Below are 25,591 nucleotides of genomic sequence, written 5' to 3'. Positions count from 1 at the left end.
AACCAGTGCGAAGCATTTGAGGAGGCGGTAGAACCTACAACCCTCACCTTCTCTATGAAGAGTATCCTCGTGCCTCGTTGCGTTCCCGTGACCAAGGGCTGTACAGAGTTATAGACAGTCAGTCGATCTGAAGAGTTAGCTGTGTTGCCTCGTGGCCTGAAACTGGCCCGTTTTGACGAAGGCGTGTCAGGTTTCGTTGTGGCGTAAAACAGGTCTGTCATTGAGCAGCCCGTGTAACCAGGTATGAAGACTGAAATTAGGCCTATGATTATTAAGTCTATTTCCACGACTGAGCTTCGGATTCTAGTGTAACTACTTCTGAAGTACGTGACACTGCTCGACATTGCTAAGACGGCAAAGCAACGCTGCCTACCAGTCGTCTTCATCACACAATCAACTCCGGGTCTGCACCTCCGATACGTCAGAAGCCTTATCTAGTCCCAGCAACTGAACGTAACCCCTACCATGTTACCCCTACCATTTTTCGTTCCATAGCCCTCTGGGTCGTCCTCAACTCAAGTAGAATCCTCTTGGTTAGCCTCCACTTTTCAGCCCCATAGGTGAGTACAGGTAAGATGCAACTGTTGTATACTTTGCTCTTGAGCGATATCGGTAAGCTGCTAGTCATAATCTGCCATTGCTTGCCAACTGCGCTACATCCCAATTTTATTCTTCCTATTATTTCCGTTTCATGGACCGGCTCTGCGGTTACTACCTGTTCTAAGTAGACAAATTCGTCTACTACTTCCAGTACTTCGCTACCTAATGTAAACTGCTGCTCCTTCCTGAGGCTGTTGAACATTACCTTAGCATTCTGCATAATGATTTTCAAGCCTACCTATCTACTTTTCCTGTCTAGGTCATCAATCATTATTTGCAGCTCATCGCCCGAGTTCCTTAGCAAGGCAATGTCATCAACAAACTGCAGCTTGCTCCATCTACCCTTATCCCTAACTGCTCCCATTCCTAGTCTCTAAATACTTCCTCTAAGCTAGCTGTGAATAGTACTGGGGAGATTCCTTCTCCTTGCCTAGCACCTTTCATTATGGGAATTTCGTTACTTTCTTTATGCAGAACTATGGTTGCTGGGCAGCCACTATATATATCTTCCAGCACTTTCACGCACGGCTCGTCTACCCCATGATTTCGCAATGTTTGCATCACCGCCGAGGTTTCAACTGAGTCAAATGCTTTTTCGTTATCAATGAATGCTATGTATAAGGGCTGGTTATATTCCGAGCATTTTTCTATCACCTGATTGATGGTATGGATATGATCAATAGTAGAGTGCCATTTCCGAAAACCTACTTGATCCTTTGCATGATTGCAGTCTAAGGTTGTCCTGATTCTATTAGCGATTACCTTAGTAAATACCTTATACGTAACAGACAGTAAGCTGATTGGTCTGTAATTTTTAAGGTCCTTAGAGTCCCCTTTCTTATGAATGAGGATGTTTGCATTCTTCCATGGCTCCGGTACCGTCGATGACACCAGGCACTGCGCATACAGTGCGGCCAGCTTTTCTAGCACGATATCCTAGCCGTCCTTTAACAAATCTGTAGTTATCTGATCCTCTTCAGTTGACTTTCCTCTTTTCATAGCTTCTAATGCTTTCTTGACCTCGTCCTTCGTCAATGATGGAACGTCTTACTGTTTTTCCCTACCGCCAATCTCAATACGGTCCTGACTACTTTGACTACTGTAGAGATCTGTATAGACCTCCTCGGCTACTTCGACTATTACGTCCATATTCGTGATGACGTTTCCTGCCTTGTCTGTTATCGCATATATCTGGTTTTTGCCTATGCTCAATTTCTTCTTTACCATTTAAGGCTTCCCCCGTTCTTTACAGCGTGCTCAAGTTTCTCCATGCTATACTTCCATATATCGGCTACCTTAAGCTTATTGATTGTCTCTGATATCTAGGCATATTCTATCTGGTCTCTTGGATTGCAAGCTTTAATACTCTTGCATTTCTTAATCAAATCTTTCGTCTCCTTAGACAGCTTACCGGAGTCCTCTCTAACTATCCTACCGGCTATTTCTACAGCGCACTCAGTAATAATATCTCTGGAATTATTGTTCATTGCTTCTAGGGTAATGTTGCCATACTCGGTTAGAGTTGAATATCTTTTCTGTAGCAAGATCCTGAACTCTTCTGCCCTCCACCTTACCACTAATTCGTTGATGGGTTTCTTTCTTACTAATCTGTTGCTTTCTTTCTCCAGATTTAGGCTAAATCGGGACCTCACCAGCCTTTAGTCACTGCATCGCACTTTCCCGATTACCTCTACATCTTGCATAATGGCGGGGGTTGAACACAGTACGAAATAAATTTCAATTGATTCTCCCCGTTAGGACTTTTTCATGTCCATTTCCGGTTTTTTCGCTTGCTGAGGAAGGTATAAATGATTCTTCGGTTATTGCGCTCTTTATACTCAACTAGTAACTCCCCCCTGCTATTTCTATCACCAATGCCATAGTCGCCTATTGCCTGGTCTCCTGCCTGCTTTTTCCCTACCTTGGCATGAAGTTGCCCATTAGTACATTATACTGCATCTTTAATTATCGCATTGCCGATACTACATCTTCGTAGAAGCTTTCAGCTGCCTGGTCATGATAACTACATGTAGGTGCATAGTCCTGTACAACCTTTAGTTTATACCGCTTATTGAGCCTAATTACGATGCCTGCCACCCTCTCATTAATACTATAGAATTCATCTATATTGCCCGCTATATAATTATTGACAAGGAAACCTACTCCTAGTTGTCGCCTCTCGGGTAAACCTCGATAACACAGTACATACCCACCCTTCAGTACAGTATATGCCTCATTCAGCCTCCTAACCTCACTAAGCCCTATTACATCCCATTTCATGCCCTCTAGTTCCTCTAACAGCACTGCTAAACTAGCTTCACTAGCTAGGGTTCTAGCATTAAACGTTGCCAGGGTCAGTTTCCAATGGCGGCCTGTCCAGCGGAGCCAGGCTTTCTTAGCACCCCCTGCTGCGTCACAATTCTGACAGCCGCCTTGGTCAGTTGTTCCTCAGCCGCTGATGACTGAGGGCCGGGGTTTTATGGAACTAATCATGAGAGGTTGCGGCCAATTGCTGCATCAGTGTGGCCAACTCCTGTCGTGGTGAGGGAGTGCGTTGCCCGAGATATTCGGCGGCATCAGGTCGCACCCCAAACCTGTTTATGCAATTCCATCGACACGCCGATATTTAGTTTAATTTGGTGGAGGAATACGCAGCACCAGGATTTGAACCTTGATCCTCTTGCATGCTGGCCGAATGCGCTACCGCTACGCCACCGCTGCACCTCTAAAGTTTTGGCAAAACATTCCGTGTGCAGAACAGAGAGAGAGAGAGACTCTTTAATGGAAAAACAGAGAATTTTTCTGGCGATTAGATTTCGCTGGCATGTTACTTTCTGTGGATAGGGGAATTCGGGAGAGAAATATTGGAAAAAGAATGGTGAGGGAAATAATATAAATGTAGAAGCAAATATAACACGGCCATTAAATACGTGTTAAGGTGCTTCGTGAAGTAATGATATAAAATCAAATAATGAAATGCATGATCCGCCAAATGTGCTTATAGAGTTCACAGCTTGCAAAATAACTGAGGGATACAAGCAAGGTGAATTTAGAGTTTGTCAAGGAGTCCAATGTCTTTCAAATATGTAAATAAAAAGTTCATCCAGAGTCTGTTGCACAGGCCAGGCTAAAGGACCTAAAACACTGTTCCTTGTTAAAGGCAGTGCGGAAAGCTTCTCTGTTGTGTTCATAGTTTGCACGCTCGTCAGCGTACGCAGTGCACTCAAGTAGGATATGTTCCACAGTTTCAATCGAGCCACAGTTGTCCCAATACGGGCGAAACGGTAGCGCAATCCATTTGTGTATGCACAGTTTTGACAAATTCGGTGGCAGAGTTTCTAGTTGGCGAGGATATTTCGGAGGAAGTGTTGATTTTAGATGTGGGTGAATAGAATATAGAAATTGGTAGTGATGCGTCGGCAAGCTCCAAAGTCGATACTTTGTTTCGGAAGCAAATCTTGTAGCCAGTTGGGATGCATCAGATTTCCTGAAGAAGGTTCTAATGTATCCTTGATGTTGGTGGCCTTTTCGAGCCGTTTCATTTGCTATTTCATGGACTTTAATCCCACAGCGAGCTTGTATCCACTGAAATGGTATGCAGTGGCCCGCGGCAATAGCCAAATGATGAAGATACCCTATGTCAAGGGAAGCAGGATAATGATTCTTTTTCTTCAGCAGGTTATTCAGGATTTGCAGAGATGATTTGCAATTAGTGAAGGTAACCCATCTTCCGGGAGTTTGGCACAGGATATAGAAGAGAGCTTCTTTAATGCCATAGAGCTCAGCTGTCGTAGATGTCTTCCGCCTCAGCCGGTAAGACAGGACATTGTGTGTTGAGGGTACACAAAGGCCGCAGGATGAAGTCTCTTGAGCAGTTGAACGGTAGTTGAATATTTGGGTGCGCTGCGTATATTCCTTGACTATGAAGACGAGAGAGGCTTGCAGAAATGCTTCCTGTGGCATGCAGTTTTTCGCTTCCACGCCAGGAACAGACATACTAACCTTCAAAGGCCATCCATCCATCCATCCATCCATCCATCCATCCATCCATCCATCCATCCACTGTTGGCATTGGATGCACTTTGCAATGTACTTCCGCACTGCCTTGTAGACTCCGTGCCAGTAGAATCGCTGCCGTGTTCGGTAGTAGGTATGAACAAATCAAGGTGGACAGCTCCATGGGCGCTAGCAGGGCGACGAGAAGTAGGGCGCACTCTAAACCAAATAGTCCTCAAAAAGCAAGGTTTTATGCATGACGAACGAAGTCCCAGGTGCCGACCTGTGGACTTTGTCAAAGAATTGTTCAAATCAGTGCATATCTGCTCTTCTAGCTCAATTGTGGCGATGCTCTAAAATTGCACGAAATTTGAACACCCGCACGGAAGCTATCTTTAGAGGGTCGGGCCGATGCCGTCATAATCGACAAGAAATCCGAGAACAATTGTTTGCCGCTCACAAAAAATGACATTTCTTGCAGTTCAAAACTAACCCAACTTGTTTAATGCTGGCCATCAAAACACTCAACCGCTCGTTATGCTCATGAACGTTCTTGAAATGAATGATGATGTCGTAAAGGTAACACATCCATACCTCCCACATAAGGCCATGCAAGATAGTGTCCATGAAGCGCTCAAATGTAGCTGGGGCATTGCATAAGTAAAAAAAAAAAATATCACCTTAAATTCGTACAACTCATCTGGTTTAAAAATTGTCGTCTCCCGGTATGATGGCTGAATGAGTATTAGCCAATACACCGACTGTGTGTTGACTGACGAGAACACACTAGCATTTTTAGCTAGCACTCCAAGACTCGTTTGCAACACCGTCGTACAATGTCTATGTCCACTACACGCTAACTTTACAAGTTTAGGATTACTCTACTTGTTTCTACCTGCCGGCGACGTGCACCATGAAGTTTTCTACAACAACAATGCACATAAGACAAGAATGTCCTTGAGCCCCAGTGAAAACTGAAAAGAGGGTTCTGCTGTAGCCCCCAAACGGATGGACAATGCTTGGATATAGCCACAGGCGGCTTCCGGTTCTCGACACGATTGAGAAAAAAAATGAAACAAGGAAAGCCGAGGCAAGCAAGCAAAAAGAGGTGCATACTAAATTACGTAGGCAAGATGGTCAAAAATTTACTCGCGGCTCTCAGGTGTCCTAAAAAACAGTTCAGATGCAATTTTAAATAAAACGCTGTTTCGGGGCCGATTACGAACATTTTCTAAACAACATCCAAAAGAAATAAAGTTGAACTCTCGGGGCACTTAAATGTATGCCTGCTGCAGCTACTGAATCCGAAATAGCAGCATGTGTCCATTATTCTTTTTTAATATATACTAATATCACTGAACAAGTTGTGAAAACCGATGTGAAGGCTTAAATATTTTTTTTTCGTAAAAGAATCATGCATGCAAAATTATGTTCTTTCAGCAATACTACGTGTAATAAAGAACATTGGTGTTGGTTTTTCTTTGGCCTGGTGGCAATATTGTTTTTTTGTCTGGTGGCAATACAAAAAAGAAATAAACTGTATTACCTTTTTTCTAAGATTCCGCTGTGGTTCGCAGTAAAATGTGGTGCGCTTCATGCCAGCTCACTCACAAATGAGACAGCGACGTTTCAAGGGTTTTGTCTTAACATAAATTGAGAAACGTTGAAGCGTCCTTACAAACACCTTAAAGGGCACCATGCCCCCCCATATCCCTGCCTTCCTCCTACTCTCCACCTTTCTATCTTCATGCAGTGAAGATCTTTGGGGCCGTCCCGAGTGGTCATTATTTTTTGATCTGGTCTGAGAGCAGTGTAATTATGACCTGCTTCCCTTGACCATGCCAACCCAGCCATTAACTTACGTTCTTAATACAGTATCAGCAACTGTTGTCGTCTCGTAATGTCACACTGCAGTTTGTTCTGGAAAATTCGTGCTATGCTCTGAGACTTGAAGAAGCGTGGTCATGTTGAAGTTGGTGCTAGCCTTCCTGAAAGTGCCTAAACACAGTACTAACTAAGTACATAAGGTATGGTTGAAAACTGTGGTTCCTAATTAGTTGCATCATTCTCAATAAAAGTAAACTGCATGTGGTAAATGCCATGTAAATTACGCAGAAAAAAATGCGCGAGAATATTGTCCTAGAATAGTAAGAATAGCCATTTAGTAACAGAAAAATAAATTACACTAAACTGATTGAGAGACTCAACTACTGAAGTAGAGATCAACCAGATATAAGGCACACAGAGAGCTACTACTGGTTTTGGGAAGACAATCTGGGAGAAATTGGTAGAATTTCCAATTTCTCCACGAAGTGATCGGAATAAACACAAATTTGGCATGAAATATCCTGAGAAATGAGCCTAAATTGGCAGATACGTTTATGGTTTACTTCCACTTCCACCTTGCTATATACTGACTTCCTCGCAGTCTCTCGCGCTCTCTGTGCCTCTTTCGACAATGAAATTATAGTGCCTTTAGTATAACGCCTCGAGGTTGTTTATGTTTGAAGAGAAAGGAGGTATACACTGTAAAAGGCAGACTTATTAAGAAAATTCATTGAGGAAAATGAGTATTTGAGCATCTTCCTAAAAAAATAACTCAACTTTAACGTAGGAAGAGGACTATAGAATGAAATGAAATTACGGAGAATAATTCTAAATAAAGAGAGGGTCAGAAACATAGGTGGTGAGTGTACGCCAGGCGATGACCTTTCAGCTACGAACTATTTGATAAAGTTGAAACTATACAATTATGAAAATACATTTTTTTGTAATAAATGAAATTTAAAGTAAGAACGATTTAGAACGAAATAAATATGAATAGTCGATGAAAAGAATCGATGAAAATTTGTTTTATGGAAGGACAGAGAAGATTTGACGGAGAAGCCTCGGTTCCCTGTGTACGAAATTTGACATAACCTCAAGTTTTTCGAAAACTGTAAGAAGAGTCATATTATATTTATTCGTAAGAAGGACAAATAGAAAGCAGGACAAGCCGTGCGGAGTAATGTTGACCGATAACCACTATGGGCAACAAATTGGTTTCCGAGGGAAGATGGCGCAGTTGGGGCAGGGTAGCATAAGCTAGACACAAGTTAGGTCGACGGATGAGATTAGGAAGCTTGCAGGTATCAAATAGATGCAGCTGTTAAAGACCGTTTTTTTTTTTAGGCTGCTGATTACATGTACTATACAGAAGAAATAATGAAGACTGTAACTACGCCGAAATTCAGAAACGAGAAAAGTAATGTGAAGTGAAGGTGTTAAGCATATGTGAGAATAAAGGAACCTATCTATAGCCACTCCATGTCCACTACGGGCTCCCTAAAGAATTATTATTGTAATTGGGATGGCAGATGATAGCTTTCTCTCCATGTGATATTCCATTCTTGCTTGAAGGGAGGAGTGAGAGACATCGCTTCAAAGGTGCTAGGTTTAAGGGGAAAGCAGAATATTTTAACCCCCTGTAATTTTCAGTAGACGCGAATTCTGCAGAAAACTTTCAAGGCATAATATACATAAAAATAGTATTAAACCGTGTCGAAAGGACACGAAACTATCCGTTCAGGGTAAGCGAATGCGGTATATTGGAAATAAAAGAGGTATAATCGGTTTATTAAAATTGGGTGAAAAGCACAAGCAAAATACATTTAGAATATGAAAAGCAGTTTACCGGTATCCCTCATAAGAAACGTGTACTGCATGTGCGTCTTCCGACAACTGTCTTTGAAAAGAAAACCTGAAGACTAGCACCAGAGAGGGATAATGACGTCAACGCTTTCAGTTTCGGGATGGAATTCAATGGAAACAGCTGGAATGCAAAATGGCTTTTAAAAAGATGAGGATTCGGGAAATAAGCATTCTTAATATTAATTTGTTTAAATTATTATCCGAAAATATGCACTGAAGAGGCGTTCGGTGTGAGGCCGAAAATTACCTATGGCAACAGAGGAAAATGCACCACTATCAAGATGAGATATTTGGAAGCCATGGCCGCAGAAATTTAAGTGGGTGCATGAGATAAGGAAATCTGAGCTGAGTCGTCACAGGTGCAGTTTAGTCGAAGAGTGCAGCAAGGACTTTGTCCGTAATTTTGGCATAATCAGGTTGATGACGAGAGTGGATATAAAACAACTTCAGTAGAAGGCTGAGTTGGGCGAGTTGGTCGAAGTTCATTTTGCAAGGGAAAAAAGGGCAGGATAATTTTGCTTGCTACTCTCTTGTTACTTTTTCCTTCGTCCTTTTGCGCTGTTTTCCCTTGGAAAACAAAACAACTTGCAGTACGCGATCGCCTTTTTTAACGTGTGTAAAATTATTTGAAGCACTGATATCACATATCGAAGCAACTCCTGTACATGAGTTGTAAAATGTTCCCGACCACAAACTTTGCCCTCTGAAACAGTTGTGCGAAGATTATTTTTTCTTTTGTAGTATTGAATTTAGTTTTTGCCCTTCAACGTGCGTCGTATGCAACAACCACTTGTGCATAGCCAGTATTTATTTTAAGGTCTGCAGTAGAATGAAATAAATATATGCAGTAGAATTGTGGCGCAGATCGGTAACATACTCACCAGACACAAGCTGTTCTCGTTGCTTTTGTAGTAGCCATAAAACCATTTACCTTCCTTCTTGCAGTAATGGTAGCAGCTGAGGAGCACATCTTTCTGCAGGAAATTTAGATACGGCATATTAGGTTGAAATCAAAGAAAGACACAAATATATTGAATTTCCTCTTGGTCACAATGTTGAGCAAGATAATTCAAACTTTGCTAGAGCATTTATGTTACATGGAGTCAGGGTTCCATGCACCATGAAATAGGAGGTTGTCGGTATCAACAGAGCGCAACAATCCTTGGTTTGACTGCTACGAGCAGAGAGCTGTTTGGGCGGGATAGAATATAATGTAAAATACTATACAATGAAAGAAAACTGCCAAGCATCGGTGATGTCACAGCGGCAATGCGAGACGAGTGGCGCTTGCAGTCAATTGTATGCGAAAGTGACAACATATATACTGATATAGAACCAGAAACCATAAATAGATGCAGATGGGAGCGGAACACGGTGAGCTCTACTAGCTCCAAAATACCGGAGCTTCTCCTCCTCTTTTCCTTTCTCCTCTTTGGCGACGCAATGCCTCATCTTCACCAGTAGCGTTACATTTCACTCCCAGTGAGCGTAAGTCCTCTGGGCGTGTTCATATGTCGTGCGAGGCTGATACGGCTTTAAACGGGCGACGTTGCACAGTTACGTTTTCTAGTAGTATCTGTCACCATCTATGTGTACACTTGTTCCACGCTGGAGAGGTGGCTGCTTTCACCTTCAAAATGAAATGTTTTATACTTACGAAAAGCACATTATCTTCACAACTTTTCTTTGCATACCCTAATCGTGCTGTAGAGGTATTTTAAAAGCTTCATTTGACTTCACCTCTGCATGCAATAAGAGATGTTTTGCCCCAAAACAATAGACAAAGCAGCGCTATCAGATTTGGGTAAAGGCGTGCAGCTCCGCACAGAATTATTTTCTACGGGGGGGATGTGAGGCTGAAGGGATCAACTTTGGAACTGTTGCAGCAGTTTCAATAAGCAATTGATGTTATTTTCCTCTTGCTGGAATATATTCTATGGCTTATCGCATTACAACATATAGAAAAACAAGTTGTAGCTGTTACAGTAAGTAAATAATTGTGTCAGCTTAGGAAAATCAGCATGTTCAAAATCATAAATAAATGTTAATTTTGCTGCTAGATAACATTTAAGTTTTTAACGTTACGGGTAAGACTGAATGCTGGTTATTATTACATTCTTTAATAATGTGAGCACATAAGGACGACTTCATTTTTCTGTGGTCATTATATGACACATATTCGATACTTTTGTTTTCCTGAATAATAGTTGAGAATCCAAAAAGTTCAATGTCTTGTTCCCAACAATTGTTTAGTACGTGAGTGGGAGAGTTTGGAAATTATAGTTTTCCTATTAGTAGTGCTCTGAAATAGACTCAAATGAGAGAAATTGTTTTCAAGAATTTCTGAAAATGGTATTCAATAGTAGGGCCTAATAATAAATCAAATTGGTCTGGTGCGCAAATTGGGCTGTTCTTTTCAGCAGGACACAGCTCCGTGGCGAGGGCTTCGAGTTTTTGATTTTTGTCTTTACAGCTGTCCAGCGCCCTTATCTGCGCTCGTCTAGGATTGTATTCTTTCTCCAGCTGGTCAAGCAATATTCTTAGCCAGGCTCCCAGGGATGCGAAAAAAGGCGTTCGAACGTTACGTGCTCTATTTCAGTCAATCCAAGCTTCTACAGTGATTTAGCGACTAATACGTGGTTGCCATGGTTGAATATGCCTTTTTTTTTTCTTTTAGAGGTCTGCTGTGTTTTCTACAGCTGGTCCTGTTTTTTCTTTTTTTTTTTTTGAGCTTGAGAGCGCGAAACACAAGCGTTATAACTTCTGGATACATTTTTCGTTCAGTTTCTTGCTCGATAGGCAGCTGCATCCTGAAATCACCGCTCCTGGGTGCTTTCGTTACTGAGTGCACCCCGCCCCTAAAAATATTCCTAATTTTCTACAAACAATAAACAATTTAAACTTGTTTTTTTTCTCTTAAACTTAATTTTTCCATGTGACATCTATTGAAAGCATAAATAATCATATGTTAAAAAAATTACCTCAGCAACGGTCGGCAACGAGTATTACTTTGAAGCTATGGTGGAGAGTTTACGCCGCCCTTTTTAACAAAAATGTCATAGGTGTTGATCGCACTGGTCTTTCTATCTTACCGATAATTAGCACTGAAATAGGTTTATACACTACCATTAAGAGGTTTATGGCCAGTCACAATAATTTTAAAGATATGGCGCCGGAAGATGAGCCCCCCAGGTTGGGGCGTCCCACATGTTACTGGGGATGAACAAAGCGCGATTCCTAGTAGCTCCAAGACGAATGAAGCAGCTGGGCTAAAGCCAAAAGGACCCTCAGTTGTGGATGTGTCGGGAATCGACCGGAAAGTCCGATGTTGCAAGGAGATATATCACATAGCAACATGGAATGTAAGATCTATGACGCAAGGTAAACTGGATGTTGTCAAGCGAGAAATGGACAGATTGAACATTGATATCTTTGGTATCAGCGAGCTCAAGTGGACCGGAATGGGAGAAGTTAACTCCGGCGACCATTATGTCTTTTATTGTGAGCACGAATCCAAGAGAAGGAGTGGGGTCGCTCTCATAGTAAACAGAAGAATGGGCAAAGCAGTGCTAGGATACAACCCCAAAAACGACAGAATGATTTCACTTTGGATCCAAGGTCACCTTTTCAGCATAACAGTTATCCAAGTCTATGCACCGACCACTGCTGCCGAAGAAGCTGACGTTGAGAGATTTTATGCGGACCTGCAATGCCTTTTAGACCGCACCCAATCATCAGACGTCGTTTTTCTCATAGGTGACTAGAATGCTAAGGTCGGGAGTGAAGAAATATCCGGAATTATAGGCAAGTTCAGTCTTGGCGAGCGAAATGAAGCCGGACAGAGGCTAGTAGAGTTTTGTCAAGAAAACAACCTGACCACAGCGAATACTCATTTTCAACAGCACGAGAGGCGCCTGTACACATGGACTTCACCGGAATCAGGTCGATTATATTCTTTCCCGGCAGAGATGGAGAAGCGCTATACAAGCATTAAAAAGAAGGCCTGGGGCCGATTGTGGCACCGACCATCAGCTTCTTGTTGCTAAAATTAAGCTTCGATTGAGGAAAACGCAGAAAACTAGAAGGCCTTTCAGGTATGATCTGGATCAAATTGCATTAGAATATGCTGTGGAAGTGAGGAATCGATTTCAAGAATTAGATCTTGAAGACAGAGAGCCCGAAGAGATGTGGACTGATGTTCGTGATATAATACAAGAAGTTTCTACTAAGGTAGTTCCAAAGCAAAAGAAATGTAAGAAAGCGAACTGGTTATCTGAAGAGGCTTTGCAAATAGCTGAAGAAAGGTGGATGGCAAACGTTATGGGGGAAAGAGAAAGATACAAGGTTCTCAATGGAGATTTTAAGAAAATAGCAAGGAGAGATAAGAATGCCTTCCTGAACATGCAGTGCCAAGCAGTTGAGAACAACCGCCAATTAAGGAACACAAGAGCTCTGTATAAGACAATCAAAGATATCAAAGGAAGCTTCTGTGCTAAGCTGGGCGTGATAAAGGACAAACGAGGCAAGGACCTCACTGAAGCCTCAGAGATAAAGAAGAGGTGGCAGGAATACACGGAAGAACTGTACAAGAAGGACCCGAATGTGCAAACCCAACATAAGACGGTTGTGATTACTGATCTCGAGCCAGGCATCCCGAAGAGTGAAGTTTAATGGGCCTTAGCCAGCCTTGCTAAGAACAAAGCTAGCTGAATTGATGGCATTCCTGCTGAGTTGCTTCAAAACCTCAACCATGACGCTGTTAACATTCTGCATACATTATGTCAGAAGATTTGGACAACCCTGCAGTGGCCACAGGATTGGAGGAGGTCAGTTTACATCCCCATTCGAAAGAAAGGCAGTGCCAAAGATTGTTCCAACTACCGCACGATCGCGCTTATTCCGCATGCTAGCAAGGTGATGTTGAAAATCCTCCAAGGAAGGCTGCAGCAGTATATGGATCGGGAGCTTCCGGACGCCCAAGCTGGGTTTCGCAAGGGCAGAGGAACTAGATACCAAGTTGCCAACCTTCGCTGGATCATGGAAAAAGCAAGAGAGTTCCAGAAACCCATCTACTTCTGCTTTATTGATTATGCGAAAGCGTTTGACTGCGTAGATCAGGAGCAGATTGTGGCAAGCTCTCCAAGAGATGGCAGTTCCTATTCACCTCATCTGTCTCCTCAGAAACCTGTATGAAGGACAAGAGGACACAGTCAGAACTGGTCATGGTCTTACTGATTGGTTTCCGATTGAGAAAGGAGTGAGACAAGGCTGCATACTGTCGCCCTGCCTATTTAACCTATATGCACAGTGCATCATGAGGAAGGCCGGTCTGGACGAGTCTTCAGCTGGAGTGAAGATTGCTGGAAAACGTATCAACAACCTTAGATATGCGGATGATACCACTTTAATGGCAGAAAGTGAAGTGGAACTCAAGAGACTTCTGATGCGCGTACAAGAAGAGAGTGAGAAGTTTGGGCTCAAACTGAACATTAAAAAGACAAAGATCATGGCGTCTTGCCCTATCAAGTCCTGGAGCAGCAAGGGACAAGAAGTGGAAGCTGTGACAGATTTTCTCTTCTTGGGCTCCAAGATTACCTCGGAAGGAGACTGCAGTCATGAAATTAGGAGACGCCTGCTTCTGGGAAAGAGAGCAATGGTTAGCCTTGACCGCCTAGTAAAGAGCAGAGACATTAGTCTGCCAACCAAGATCCGTATAACTCGTGATATGGTCTTTCCAGTTGTGATGTATGGATGCGAGAGTTGGACTGTGAAAAAGGCTGACCGCCGAAGAATTGACGCGTTTGAATTGTGGTGCTGGCGAAGACTCCTGAGAGTTCCTTGGACTGCCAGAAGGTCAAATCAGTCGATATTGTCGACCATAAACTCTGACTGCTCATTGGAGGGTCAAATTCTAAAGGTAAAGCTACGCTACTTTGGTCATCTGATGAGAAGAGAGGAGTCGCTGGAGAAAGATTTGATGTTGGGAAAGGTTGGGGGTCACCGGAGAAGGGGTAGGCAGCGAACGCGATGGTTGGAAGGCATCCTCGAGGCACTGCAGATGAAGTTTTGTGATGTCAGGAAGATAGTGAGAGACCGGAAAGCTTGGCGTGACATGGTCCATAGGGTGACGAAGAGTCGGACACGACTGAACGGCTGAACGGAACTGAATTGACGAGGTTTATACCCTACCCTGGCGCTGTGGTGCAGTGTTTAAGATGCCCGACTACTGTGCTTGAGTTCCTGGGTTCGATCCTGAACACCTGTTTCAGGGTTTCGATGGAGAAGAAAGAGAGAGGCGCCCATTGGCTGCGCGATGTCAGTGCACGTTAAAAAATCCCAGGGGATCGAAGTTGCTATGAAGCCCTCCGCTAGGGCTCCTCTTTCTCTCTTTCCACTTTCACTCTAACCTTTCTACCAGTACTTTCGGTGCGGTGCATGTGTCCACAAGACAAGTGTGGCAGATATTGAGCCTTTACTTTCCTGTTAATGAATTATTATTATATTAAGAGACTAAGCAAGTAATGCCAATGCAAGGTAACGTGAATATTCAGTGTGGTTGTGCATTTCCTGTATTTGATAAGAATGCCCTATTGATCTCTTTTGTAGCTCATGCTGTTGAATAAGAAAATATAAAGTTATTTTGCCACTTTCTTTTATATTATTGCTATTTAATTTTCAATACCTTATAATTATTTATGTTGTTTCCATTACTTTGTAATCTGCTTCTTCACTTGAACCAGCTGCTATAAAGGGTAGATAAATATTTTTTGTGAAAAACGGCACTAGATATACCCATAACAATAATTCTCATCTTTTAAATAAATATTATTTAGTATCTAATGACGTAACTGAACAAGCAAGAAGAATTAATCAGTTTAAATACTTACTGTTTCGTGGTCTTTATCTTCGCACTGACGCAGGGACGAGGGGTGTAGACACGGTCGCACTATGTCCACTGTAATTTGAAGGGGCTCATTAAATATTTATCTCGTAAAATTTTTCGAAAATTTTCTTGTGGTTACTAGGTGAAGCTGAAAGAATGGCGATGTTCGCATGAGTAAAACGTATGACTTTTTCTGGTAGACCTAGGTCGTAGGAGCTCCATAGAGATACCGAAAAGGTAAAATTCATTTGAGTAATTTCTTATGTTTAACTTCTCAATAGGATTGTGGCGATGAGCGACATTGTATCAGTAAAGTCAGGAAATTAATACTTCTGGATTTTACCTAGTCCCATAGCACAGTGCACGGGCACCTTCTATTAACCTGCATTGGAACGCGGCTGCCCCGGATAGAATCAAACCGACATTCTGGAGTGTGGTCGTGGTGGATAGGGGGGGGGGGGGGGGGGGGCTAGCCTCAATGCACAATGCAGTACCACTATGGGAACTATGTCCCGTTCTGTGCTTGATACCACGCCTTAAAGTGAAAATCCGCAAGTTTTAAAAAAATCACCTCTTAGTTCGAACCGCAATGCCAGATAAGCGTAAATGTGTCAGCTTAATTCCAAGCAAGAAGCTTCATTACATTTCAAAAATTTTTCTTAAACTACGATCGTTGAAGTGAGCTTCTCGCAGTTTGTTTTGAAAACATCTGCCAATTGCATAATCGACTGATTGAAAACCATATTACAACTGATAAGTTTTTCAGTGTATAAGTTCAAGGCTTGCATCAGATGTTACTCCGACCGAGGTTTTCTAATTGTCATTCTTGCCAAAATTCTTGCCTCAATTTGTCTACACAAACTTACGGTTCTTTTGTTCTTTATTCCGATTCCGCGCTTGATTAGTCCGAGTTGTAAAATTATGTTACTTTACTACAGTCCGACTTGAAGATCTCAATTTTGTGGAGGTTTTTGCGGCTAGAACCAGAGCCGCTTTTTAGCCCTGTCTGATATGTCTGTCAGTTTTGATTTTCTTCGTTCTATACAATTCCATCTAAGGCAGAGCGTAAATATTTTTCTAGTAGCGAAGAATTTCATTCATTGGCAGAAGTCTTTTTCTTTAAATACTATCCATCCTATTGGCTATTCGCCGGAATATTATGAGTGTTTGCTGGACCGAAACGCTAATTGCTTCTTTCGTTTGTGTGTTTTGAATTTTTCTGGAGGACTTCTAAAATGATTCTTATGGCGTTGACTCATTTAGCCCTCTGTGTATTTTGCTCCGACAATGCAATGCTTTGACAGAAAGCCTGACGTGGTGTGCTCGTTAGGATTTCAGTGTAAGCACAAGCCTACCTGCAAACCCAAGTTTTCCGTTTGCATAATGATGCCCAAACGTGCATGCAAAACAACAAGAAAGATTGTCGAGGCAAAGGGGGGGGGGAGGGGGGGCTAATGTGGGGATTTCATGCGTCAGGACACCGTCAATTCTGCTATCTCAAAAAGAGTTGCATATCCTAAATGCCTGAAGGTCACCTTTCATTAAGGGTTCCTAGGGGTCCGCATATTATCCGTCTTTGTTGTGTTTGTTTTATTCCAGTTGATTCGTATATATTCTGACGCGCTCCTGAATAAAATTTAGTTGCAAGATCAGCGCTTGTCCCTCTTCCTGTATGTGTTTCTTGGTGCGCTGCCTCATATTCAAATGTTTAGAAATCACTTCAATGGGTGAGCAACGTCAACAAAGCGATGTATAAAGCGTCTAAAATGCGAACACGGCACTAGAAAAGTGCGCAACTCCTTCACTGTCTTCGGGGGTTTAAAGGCCTCAACAACGGCAGTTTTCGGGGGATCCGGCATAACACCATCACCATTGACAAGGTGTCATAGCATCAGCGCTTGGCGTTCTCCAAAGCGGCAATTTTTAGAGTTCAGAATTAGGGCGGCTGTGCAGACAGTTCAGGATGTTGACTAGGCTGTCATTATGTTCTAGGAAAGACTTGTCAGTTATGAAGACATCGTCCAGATAGCAAAAGCAAATATCCCATTTGAAGCCGCCGAGAATTGGGTTATAAACCATTAAAATGTGGCAGGCACATTCCACAGCCCAAATGGCATAACATTAAACTCACAAAAACCATCTGGCGTGACAAAGGCTGTTTTTTCCTTATCCGCAGGGTACACTGGAACTTGCCGGTAGTCAGATGTGAGGTTAAAACAACAAAAATAGGACACGACAAGAGAGGCAGTCGAGGGCATCATCTATGCGAGGAACAGGATAGACGTCCTTTTTCGTTACAGAATTTAGACGTCAGCATTCGACACAAAATCGCCACAAGCAGTTTTTGTTGCGCACGAGAATCACAGGATGTCCCAAAAGCTACATCACTCCTTTATCACCTTCTTCCGTAGCATGTCCTTCCCTTGCTCACGAATGACTTTGCGCTCATATAGGACCCGCAAATTGGCTTTTGACGGATGGGACGAGCCGAACCAGTGTCGATGGTATGATAGGTTCGAGGTGCAGAGCAACAGGTTGGTCAGATTGTATGAGAAAAGTCAAACATAGCCAAAAAGGGTAGAAGGATATCCACAAGAGTACGGCATTGAAGTTAGGTCAGATCGGCTTTGATCAAGTGGAAGAGCGAAGATTCATCAGCGGCCGGAGATATGGGGGCACTCGTAGCATCAGTGGCCAAAGCAATGACGCGGAGCGCATCGGCTCCACATGACGCAAGCTTCATTATGAATGGTAAGACTGCAGGCTAGGACTATAGGTTGATTGTCCATAACGAGTGACTACCGTGATGCACGGAGATCATACAATGAGGAATAACTATTTTCATTAAGCATGCTGAGTGAACGGGTGCACCCCTGCCTGAAATGTAACCTGGTCAATATGTGCAGCGGACATGTGGACAGACATTGCAGCCAAGCACGGAACCTCTTTGTCTTTGTTAATAGTAAAAACGTTTCTTCATTACGGCAGCTTTAAAACAAACTCGGCAGATTAGAGCCGTCCAAATGAACATCTTGGTTTCGGCAGTCCATGGTAGCGCCACAAAACTTTAAGAGCCTATTCCTAACATGATTCCATATTTAGATTGGGGCAAGACAAAGAATTCGGTTTGCAACATTGCACCACCCACAGACGCTTGTGCACTGCACACACCCAGAGGTCGCAACGCCTCTCCACTCACACCACAAAACGTTGAAGCACGGTCATATTCAAACAACACTTTGCGTCCCAACAAGCGCCTAAACTGATTACTCATCACAGACACAGTCGCAACCGTATCTACAAAATCTAATTTATACACGATCAACGAACACACGAAGTTTTGTTTCTGAGCATTATACTTCAAGGAGGCATATTGGCACACAGCACATTTCCAGCGGCCTCATGGCCATTGGTCACGCTGTTTAGTTTTGTTGACGAAGTGACACGGAGACTCGCCGTGGTGATGAAGAACGGCGCACACGGAAAGCGGATGGAGGAGTAACACTTCGAGCAGATTCTAGGGAATGGTGGCGAAGATTCTCGCTCGGGATGTTGCGGTAGTACCCACGCGGAGCATTTGACTGCTGGAAAAAGGGGCTGTATTGCTGAACACCACGGTACTGTTCGAGGCAGCGAGTGGTTATAGCGTGGCGGCAGCGTACTGCAGCGCGACACCTAGCAATGCGACCGTCGACGCCGCAGCGGTAGCAGATCGGTGGGGAAGGTAGCAAACTGTACTGTCGATAGGAGTCAGGAGCAGCAGCGCACGTCGTAGTTGTGACGGCATGCTCGTACTGCTCAGGAATCCTGGTAGGTCGGATTGAAGTTCGAGATGTACTTGAGGCGAAGTCGTACCATGGGGCGTCGAGCACCGACGCAGTCGGGTCGGTGAAATAAAATATGCGGGTAGTCAATCGAAGCTGTAACTTCAGGAGCTCGGGAGAAGGACAGTGCGGCAATCGCTTTTGGTGATGAAGCTGGCCTTCTACTGGCCCTGCGGGCAGCGACTTCAGCACATTCGTACTGGAGAAGTGGGCTGAGCGTTAGAAGTTCTTCCTACACGATTTCTCGGATAGTCGAGGGAAGCTCTAGTAGGGTATGGTCATCAAGGCTAGCCACGGTAGAAACGTTGGCCACCCGCTGCAATTTCGTCCCAACACGACGTGTTTTGAGAGCTTTAAGCGCGCGAATGTGTATAATGTCATCGGAGATATTGTCGAGATTGTCTTTGGCAATTACGAAGTTGCACATGTCCTTCACGATGACCTTCAAAATGTGGCCGACTCTGCCTTCCCTGGGCTTGTTGGAATGTTTCATTCTGTGTCAAAGCACACAGAGTGAAACCCATTGCATGACGATGCTAAGCAAATGTAGAACTAGCGATTGTTCAAATATGTGAAAGAGTTGAAAATTAAAGGCGTGTTCAAAGGTGCCAAACTGCACAAAATGAAACGTCAATGCTTCCAGACGATAAATACTGTTATACAAAGATTATAGAACTAAAAAAAAAATGCTTAAAAATTGAAAAGTAATAAAAATCGCTCGTCTCTGTGTTGTACACGCTATCGGCTTGTACTATTAATCGTCGATCTGAATGACCCCCCTTTTTCTCTCCGCCTTTCACATATTTTAGCACCGGAGCCCTGCTTTTATTTTTGATAGAACTTTGCTAGAATTTGTTTTGCTAATCACTCTTTATTGATCGACTAAATCAGTATTTGTATTTCAGTACCCACGGAATTGATAATAATCAAACTCCGCAAAAGTTTCAAAAGCCTCTCAGGTGCAATCAAGGTCAGGGCATTTGTGAATTTAGTTGTCTGGCCACAGCACAGTTACATTTGAGAATTGTGAAAATATGAAAAAACTAAGCTCCGTGTATCTGTTAATAATTCAGATAAAGACCGATTATCTATATCGAACAGTTTTCTGTTATTTTGGAGGAGGAAAAGCAGTGATCTTTAGAACAGTAACGATTATGAAATAACATATATATTTTATTTAACAGCCACAAACCTGAAGCCAATGCACACCGCATTTTATGGAATTTGGCACAAATCTTTTAAGTCTCAAAACGTTCATAGATCTCGTCAGATACGTTACTCATTTTAGTAAACTTCTTAGGCACTGCAGGTTTTATTTGTTCTGACAGGTGAGATACTTCTGTGGGAGAGTATTTTCTTCCTTTCAACTAGATTCTTTACTTTGCGTTTAATCAACTGCAAGTAAACTAAAGCGTGCTGCAGAACTTCAGCTGGGCAGTAAAGACTACCATGTGTGCAGGGATGCGTAGAAACAGGTAACAGAGGAAATGTTTAAAATGAGGGATATCGGAGAGTCCTTTGCTCTGCCGTGCGTGCAGTCAACCTCCGGACGGAATGGTTCAGAAGTGTAAAACTAATGACGTCGAACCCGCCACACTAAGGTTTTTGAACAGTATTCTCAGCAAGGGATCAAAGGGTTTCAGTAAATATTATTTACAATACAGATTTAGACAGTTTATAGAGAAAACGCTTTGTTTTTAAAATTTCGCTGATCTTACATAAGCTGCGCCCAGCAAGTCGCTCTTATATATTAAAGCTCATTTGTGGGCCTCACTGGCTTCGGCTTAAGCACAGGACACGGACCTAGGTGGCTGTGGTTGTTGTTGTTGGTTACGAATAAACTAACATATTACGAATCCATCAATGATATGTATGGTCTCCTGCTTTGCTCCATTTATACAAATCGTTTGTTTGGTTAATAATACAGCGTTAAAAACTGGTTTGTTCGCAATACATTGTAGCTAGATACTCTATCATATTTAGTATTGCTATATCAAGTTAGATACCTATGCTATATATATATATATATATATATATTGTAAGGAATAAGATGATACAGCGCCGACACTAACGACGATAAAGACGCCGATCAGCTGGTGCGCGCACTGAGAGCTCGGACTGTCTTGTTCGGAAGAGATTGTGCATCAGTTGGCACTGGCAATGCAGTGGGAAGTTCAATGGCGCAAAATATTTGCGAAACTTTGTACTCTTTAATTGTTTCGTATTAGAAAAGGCTACTTTTAGCTTGTTAACAGTAGGCACAAATACTTACTGAGGTCACGTAGCGGAGTGCACTTGTTGCCTTTGCAGAGACCGGGTTCGTCCTTTTTTTCTCCCCCGTGAGTTACAGGCTGTGCATAAAATACAAAACTGCCTGTCAAACTACGAACGTTGAAGCAGCTTGAAATTGTTTTATTCCTTCAATGCCGCGCATGTCCGCATAATAAATAGCATTTTCGCTTGTCTCTTCTTATGCGCTTTCACAAGACATCTATAAATATATAGCCAGAAAATGCAGCACTGAAAACACATAAACATAATCAAAAGATCGAGTATCTTCGGTTTTTCATGATGAAATGTTCGAAAAACATTTGCAGTTTTTCTTCAAAATACCACGGCCTGGCGGTATTTTGAACAAAAACTTAAATACGGTCACGTGACCGTATTTTAATAAAAACCTCCAAAGTAAACACGCTCTCTGAAGCGATACTAAAGTAAAATGCAAGAGAAATACTCGCCATTACGCAACATAGAAAGAAAAAAGCCTATGATGGCAACCAATGCAAGAAATATGACGTCTGGAATAGCAGATAAGCATTTCAGATTTTTTTGTTAAATGATACTGACAATCTTTATTACCTTCCAAATACGCTTAGCATTTTGAGTACTCAGTGCACTAAATTTCACTGAATGAAGATGAAGGTTTTTCAAAATTATTTTATTTCATCACCCTTTTGCCATTTGTGAGCTAAAAAATAGGTTTCGAACACTACACTAAAATGGCCAAATAATTATTGTTCTTGTGTAGTGGTAAGTTTAGCTCTAATTGGTGGGCTGAGATGGCTTTCTAGTTTGGGTATTCAAATCAGCCTGTTGTATCCTGCAGGGTATTGGTCGCTGATCTTGGAGATGATAAAATTTGTTCAGCACTCTAGGAGCGAGTGGTAGGATCTATAAAGTGGATGGCGAGGAGACCTAAATAGTTTTCGAGCAAATCAAGCGTGCCCTAAATGAAGGACTCCTCATGAGAATATTGCCTCGAACAATGTAAGCATTTTTCTTTCAATAGCCTCCAGCATACCGCCGTGTAACTCTGATTGTAGCGCCCGGATCAATTTTGCGCTCCTTATTTCTTCATTATCGGTATCGCGTGCATGCTTTTGTCACTTTCATTGTAGGGCGAAGTACGCCCAGAGTAGTCTGGAATGATTGCAAGCAAGCACCACTATTTCCGTATTATTCCGCATTTTTTAAGTATCCCTTGGCTGCAATATTTAGATGTTTCAGCACCGAATTTAAATTGAGCACTGCTGAATGCAAGGGGCATTCTCTGTTCGAGGACCGGCGAGCATGTTTGCTGATATTAACGCTGTGAGTTAGTGCTTCTGGGAGGGATTTAAGCCCAATAAAGACTCCAATGCTATTACGCCTGCCTTCTCTATTGCGCCAGCGGCTTTGTCACTAGCACGTGAAGATATTAATTTCATACTTGCTGTCCAAGTTTTGTTCTGCAAATGGATCCACTACACAAATGGAGCGACAGAAGTTCTAAGGTTCCTATCTTATGTCTTTATCGCAACTTGCATGAAGATTTCGCCACCTGATAACTCCACCGTCTACTTAATATGTGCATGATATCACAAGCCAAGTACTGGTCTTTGCTTGGAATAAATGTTAGTGAAAGATACCTTGATAAACCACTTCATTACATAATTTCATTATGCAGGCACAAAATGATGCAAACAATAGGGCCAATTTTTACCCTACACCCTCTACACTAGTGTGGCTAATCTCGAATACCTCCAATGGTTTTTTGCTACACTAGTGTATCTGGTGTAGGTTAAAAAATAGCCCTAATTACCGCGCTAGTGCATAAAAAACTGCGGACTCACCATGCATGGCATACCTTCCGGGTAAGTCCCTGTCGCGAGTTTGCATTTATAGCTGTAAGCCTTGGCGTATCCTTGCTGAAAAAATCCTTTGCAATGAACAAATTTTCTCATGACTATTGACATCATGTATTATTGTGCTGCGAAGGCTGTGATATTCAGACAGACACTTTTGCTACGTAAAGTAACGATGATGCATTCGAAGTTCAGTGATTTAAAAAATGACCAAAAGAAAAAAAACATATATACACGCTCCAAGCTATCACCAAATTGTCGCAAGGCAACAACATTCATATGTCTATCCCGTCTTTCACACAAAAACCACGCACTAGGTTCACACCTGTATCTTATCAGCCGACATAGGTAGTCCTCTAAAAGCCCCGTTCCTTCTTGGCCTTCCTCGCCTTGTCTGCCTCATTGCGATAAACGAACCCGTACGTGATCCGAAACGTCTTTTTTCATGCTGTCATGATGTGTGAAAAATTCTGTTACGATACTGCCATTCCTGACCAGACTAACTTTTGATGAACACTTGACTAATACTTCATGTGTGAAAATAATTACGGTACTCTCGAAACGTCTTCGGCAGGAGTGTATAGACTGTGCTTTCTTTTTCTTTTATGAGTCTTGATTTCGTTTAGTTTTATTGTCACTTTTAATTTTCTTTCTGTTTCCTTCTTTATTTTCGCCTTTTTATTCATGTAATTTTTTTATGAGATCTGTGCCACGTTATGACGTCTTTTCGTGTGTTCAGTGAATGATCTCCTTCTGGGGTCATAAGAAGTTGAAGTGAGCGCTTGTTGTATGTATATATGTCTCTATGCGTAATGTTGCTTTCTTGCGCTCTTGTTCGTGATGTGGGGTTGATTCATCGGTCGAAGAAAATTGAGTGTGGTTAAAAAGAAAGCACTCAAGCAATGGAAGCAGTTCGATATCAATATTCAGTCGATGCAACATACTAAATCATGTGATAATAAATCGAACGCTTTCGACAAGTATGAAAATATAATTCGGAGTATGAGGAGTGGGCAAGGATGATAATTAGCTTACGCTTAAATGATACTTGATGCCTTTACCTTATATATATTATGCAAACAGCCACGTTGCGATCCTACAAAGAAGACATGCATTAGCTTCTAGAAAGCTAGCAAGATTTGGGGCATTCATATGTTTCAGAATTTCACATGGAGTGCTAGTAACAGAAATAGGACAGTAGTTATATAAAGAATACTTGTCAACTGATATGTGGAGTTGAATCACCTTCCCTACCTTTCATTCAGAAGGCAGAGAACATTTCTCTGGCGAAAATAGAGTATTAGCTGTAATATTTAAAAATTCGCATAATTATAAGGGTCTCGAGTTGTTGAGTTAAGACGTTAAGAAGGCGTTTTAAGAATGAAGGTCGCCTGTAGTAGTCATAAATTCAGAGATATATAAAGTTTCTAATCAAGAAATAGTAGCCCCCTTAGGTGGGTTATCTCACATTATATACTTCATGAGTGCAAAGCTGTTTTGAGCACATGTGTAAAACACGACAATCTCAATATACAAAATAAACCTGCGCACATAAAAATGAAACCGTATTTAAATGTACGTAAGTTGCTCTTCGCTATTGCTAACATACATGAACCTAGCGTTTACCTACGACAAAATGAGAGCCAGTATCTAGGAACCTTTTCTCAGTATTAAAAAGCATTTAGTCTAAACATGGGATGCGCTTACTGATTCTAATTGAACCAGCAAGCCTGTAGCTGGCTTTATAAGGGGTATTTTCATTTATTGAAATAATTCATTTATTGTACATATCTCCATATGTTATACTTCAATCTCTATAAGAAATTGAGCATTTGAACCATAAATGACATTGGTGTACATTTAGGAGGGGTGAATGCAATAAAAACAAACTGCCATGGACTCACGATAAAGTATGCAAAAAAGTAAATTATGTTACGGTCAAGGAGGCAATTGAGAAGGTTGAGAAGAAGTCCGCGATTTTAAAGATAATACTGAGACGACACGGCAGCCCTCTGGTGCACAGACGATGGGGAGCCGGTTTTGCTCTTGCAGGTTTAATACCGATGCGCGAAAATCTGGTGGTTCTCACTCTTGGACGCTGTCACACGACCACTCGATGAAGTGGGCTGGTAGGCGCATGTTCCTGGAACGCAATCCCTCGGGGTGCCTGGATAGAAAATAGTGTCAGGCTGTGGCAAACATTTGCCGCCGATTGCAGAAGGTTGAGAAGCAGTCCGCGATTTTAAAGGTATTACTGGGAAGACATGGCAGTCCTCCTGTGCTCAGACGATGGGGAGCCGGTCTCGCTCTTGCAGGTTTAATACCTATGCCCGAAAATCTGTTGGTTATCCCTCTTGGACGCTGACAGACTATCGCTCGATGAAGCGGCCCGGCAGGTTCATGTTCCTTGAACGTATTCCTTCGAGATGCTTGTATAGAAACGAATGACAGGCTGTGGCAAAGATTTGCCGCTG

The 25,591-nt window shown here is 42.3% G+C and overlaps 1 protein-coding gene across 2 annotated transcripts in view; it reads right to left on the bottom strand.

Annotated features, from left to right (window-relative positions):
* LOC146174909 (uncharacterized) overlaps positions 1 to 25,591 on the bottom strand; it is a 51,734-nt gene that overhangs the window by 11,110 nt on the left and 15,033 nt on the right. For both annotated transcript variants that reach the window (XM_084583273.1, XM_084583272.1), the window contains exons 3-6: positions 23,106 to 23,180; positions 21,266 to 21,344; positions 15,174 to 15,241; positions 9,168 to 9,260 (exon numbers count right to left, since the gene is read on the bottom strand). In XM_084583273.1, the coding sequence (XP_084439399.1) occupies positions 9,168 to 9,260; positions 15,174 to 15,241; positions 21,266 to 21,344; positions 23,106 to 23,117 (252 nt within the window). In that variant the 5' untranslated portion in view covers positions 23,118 to 23,180. The remainder of the gene's footprint in view (positions 1 to 9,167; positions 9,261 to 15,173; positions 15,242 to 21,265; positions 21,345 to 23,105; positions 23,181 to 25,591) is intronic.

The sequence above is a fragment of the Amblyomma maculatum genome, chromosome 11 (assembly GCF_055883805.1).
Source record: "Amblyomma maculatum isolate TAMU_Amacu chromosome 11, ASM5588380v1, whole genome shotgun sequence".
Classification (NCBI taxonomy): domain Eukaryota; kingdom Metazoa; phylum Arthropoda; class Arachnida; order Ixodida; family Ixodidae; genus Amblyomma; species Amblyomma maculatum.
This window is presented reverse-complemented; position numbering and strand designations above follow the sequence as displayed.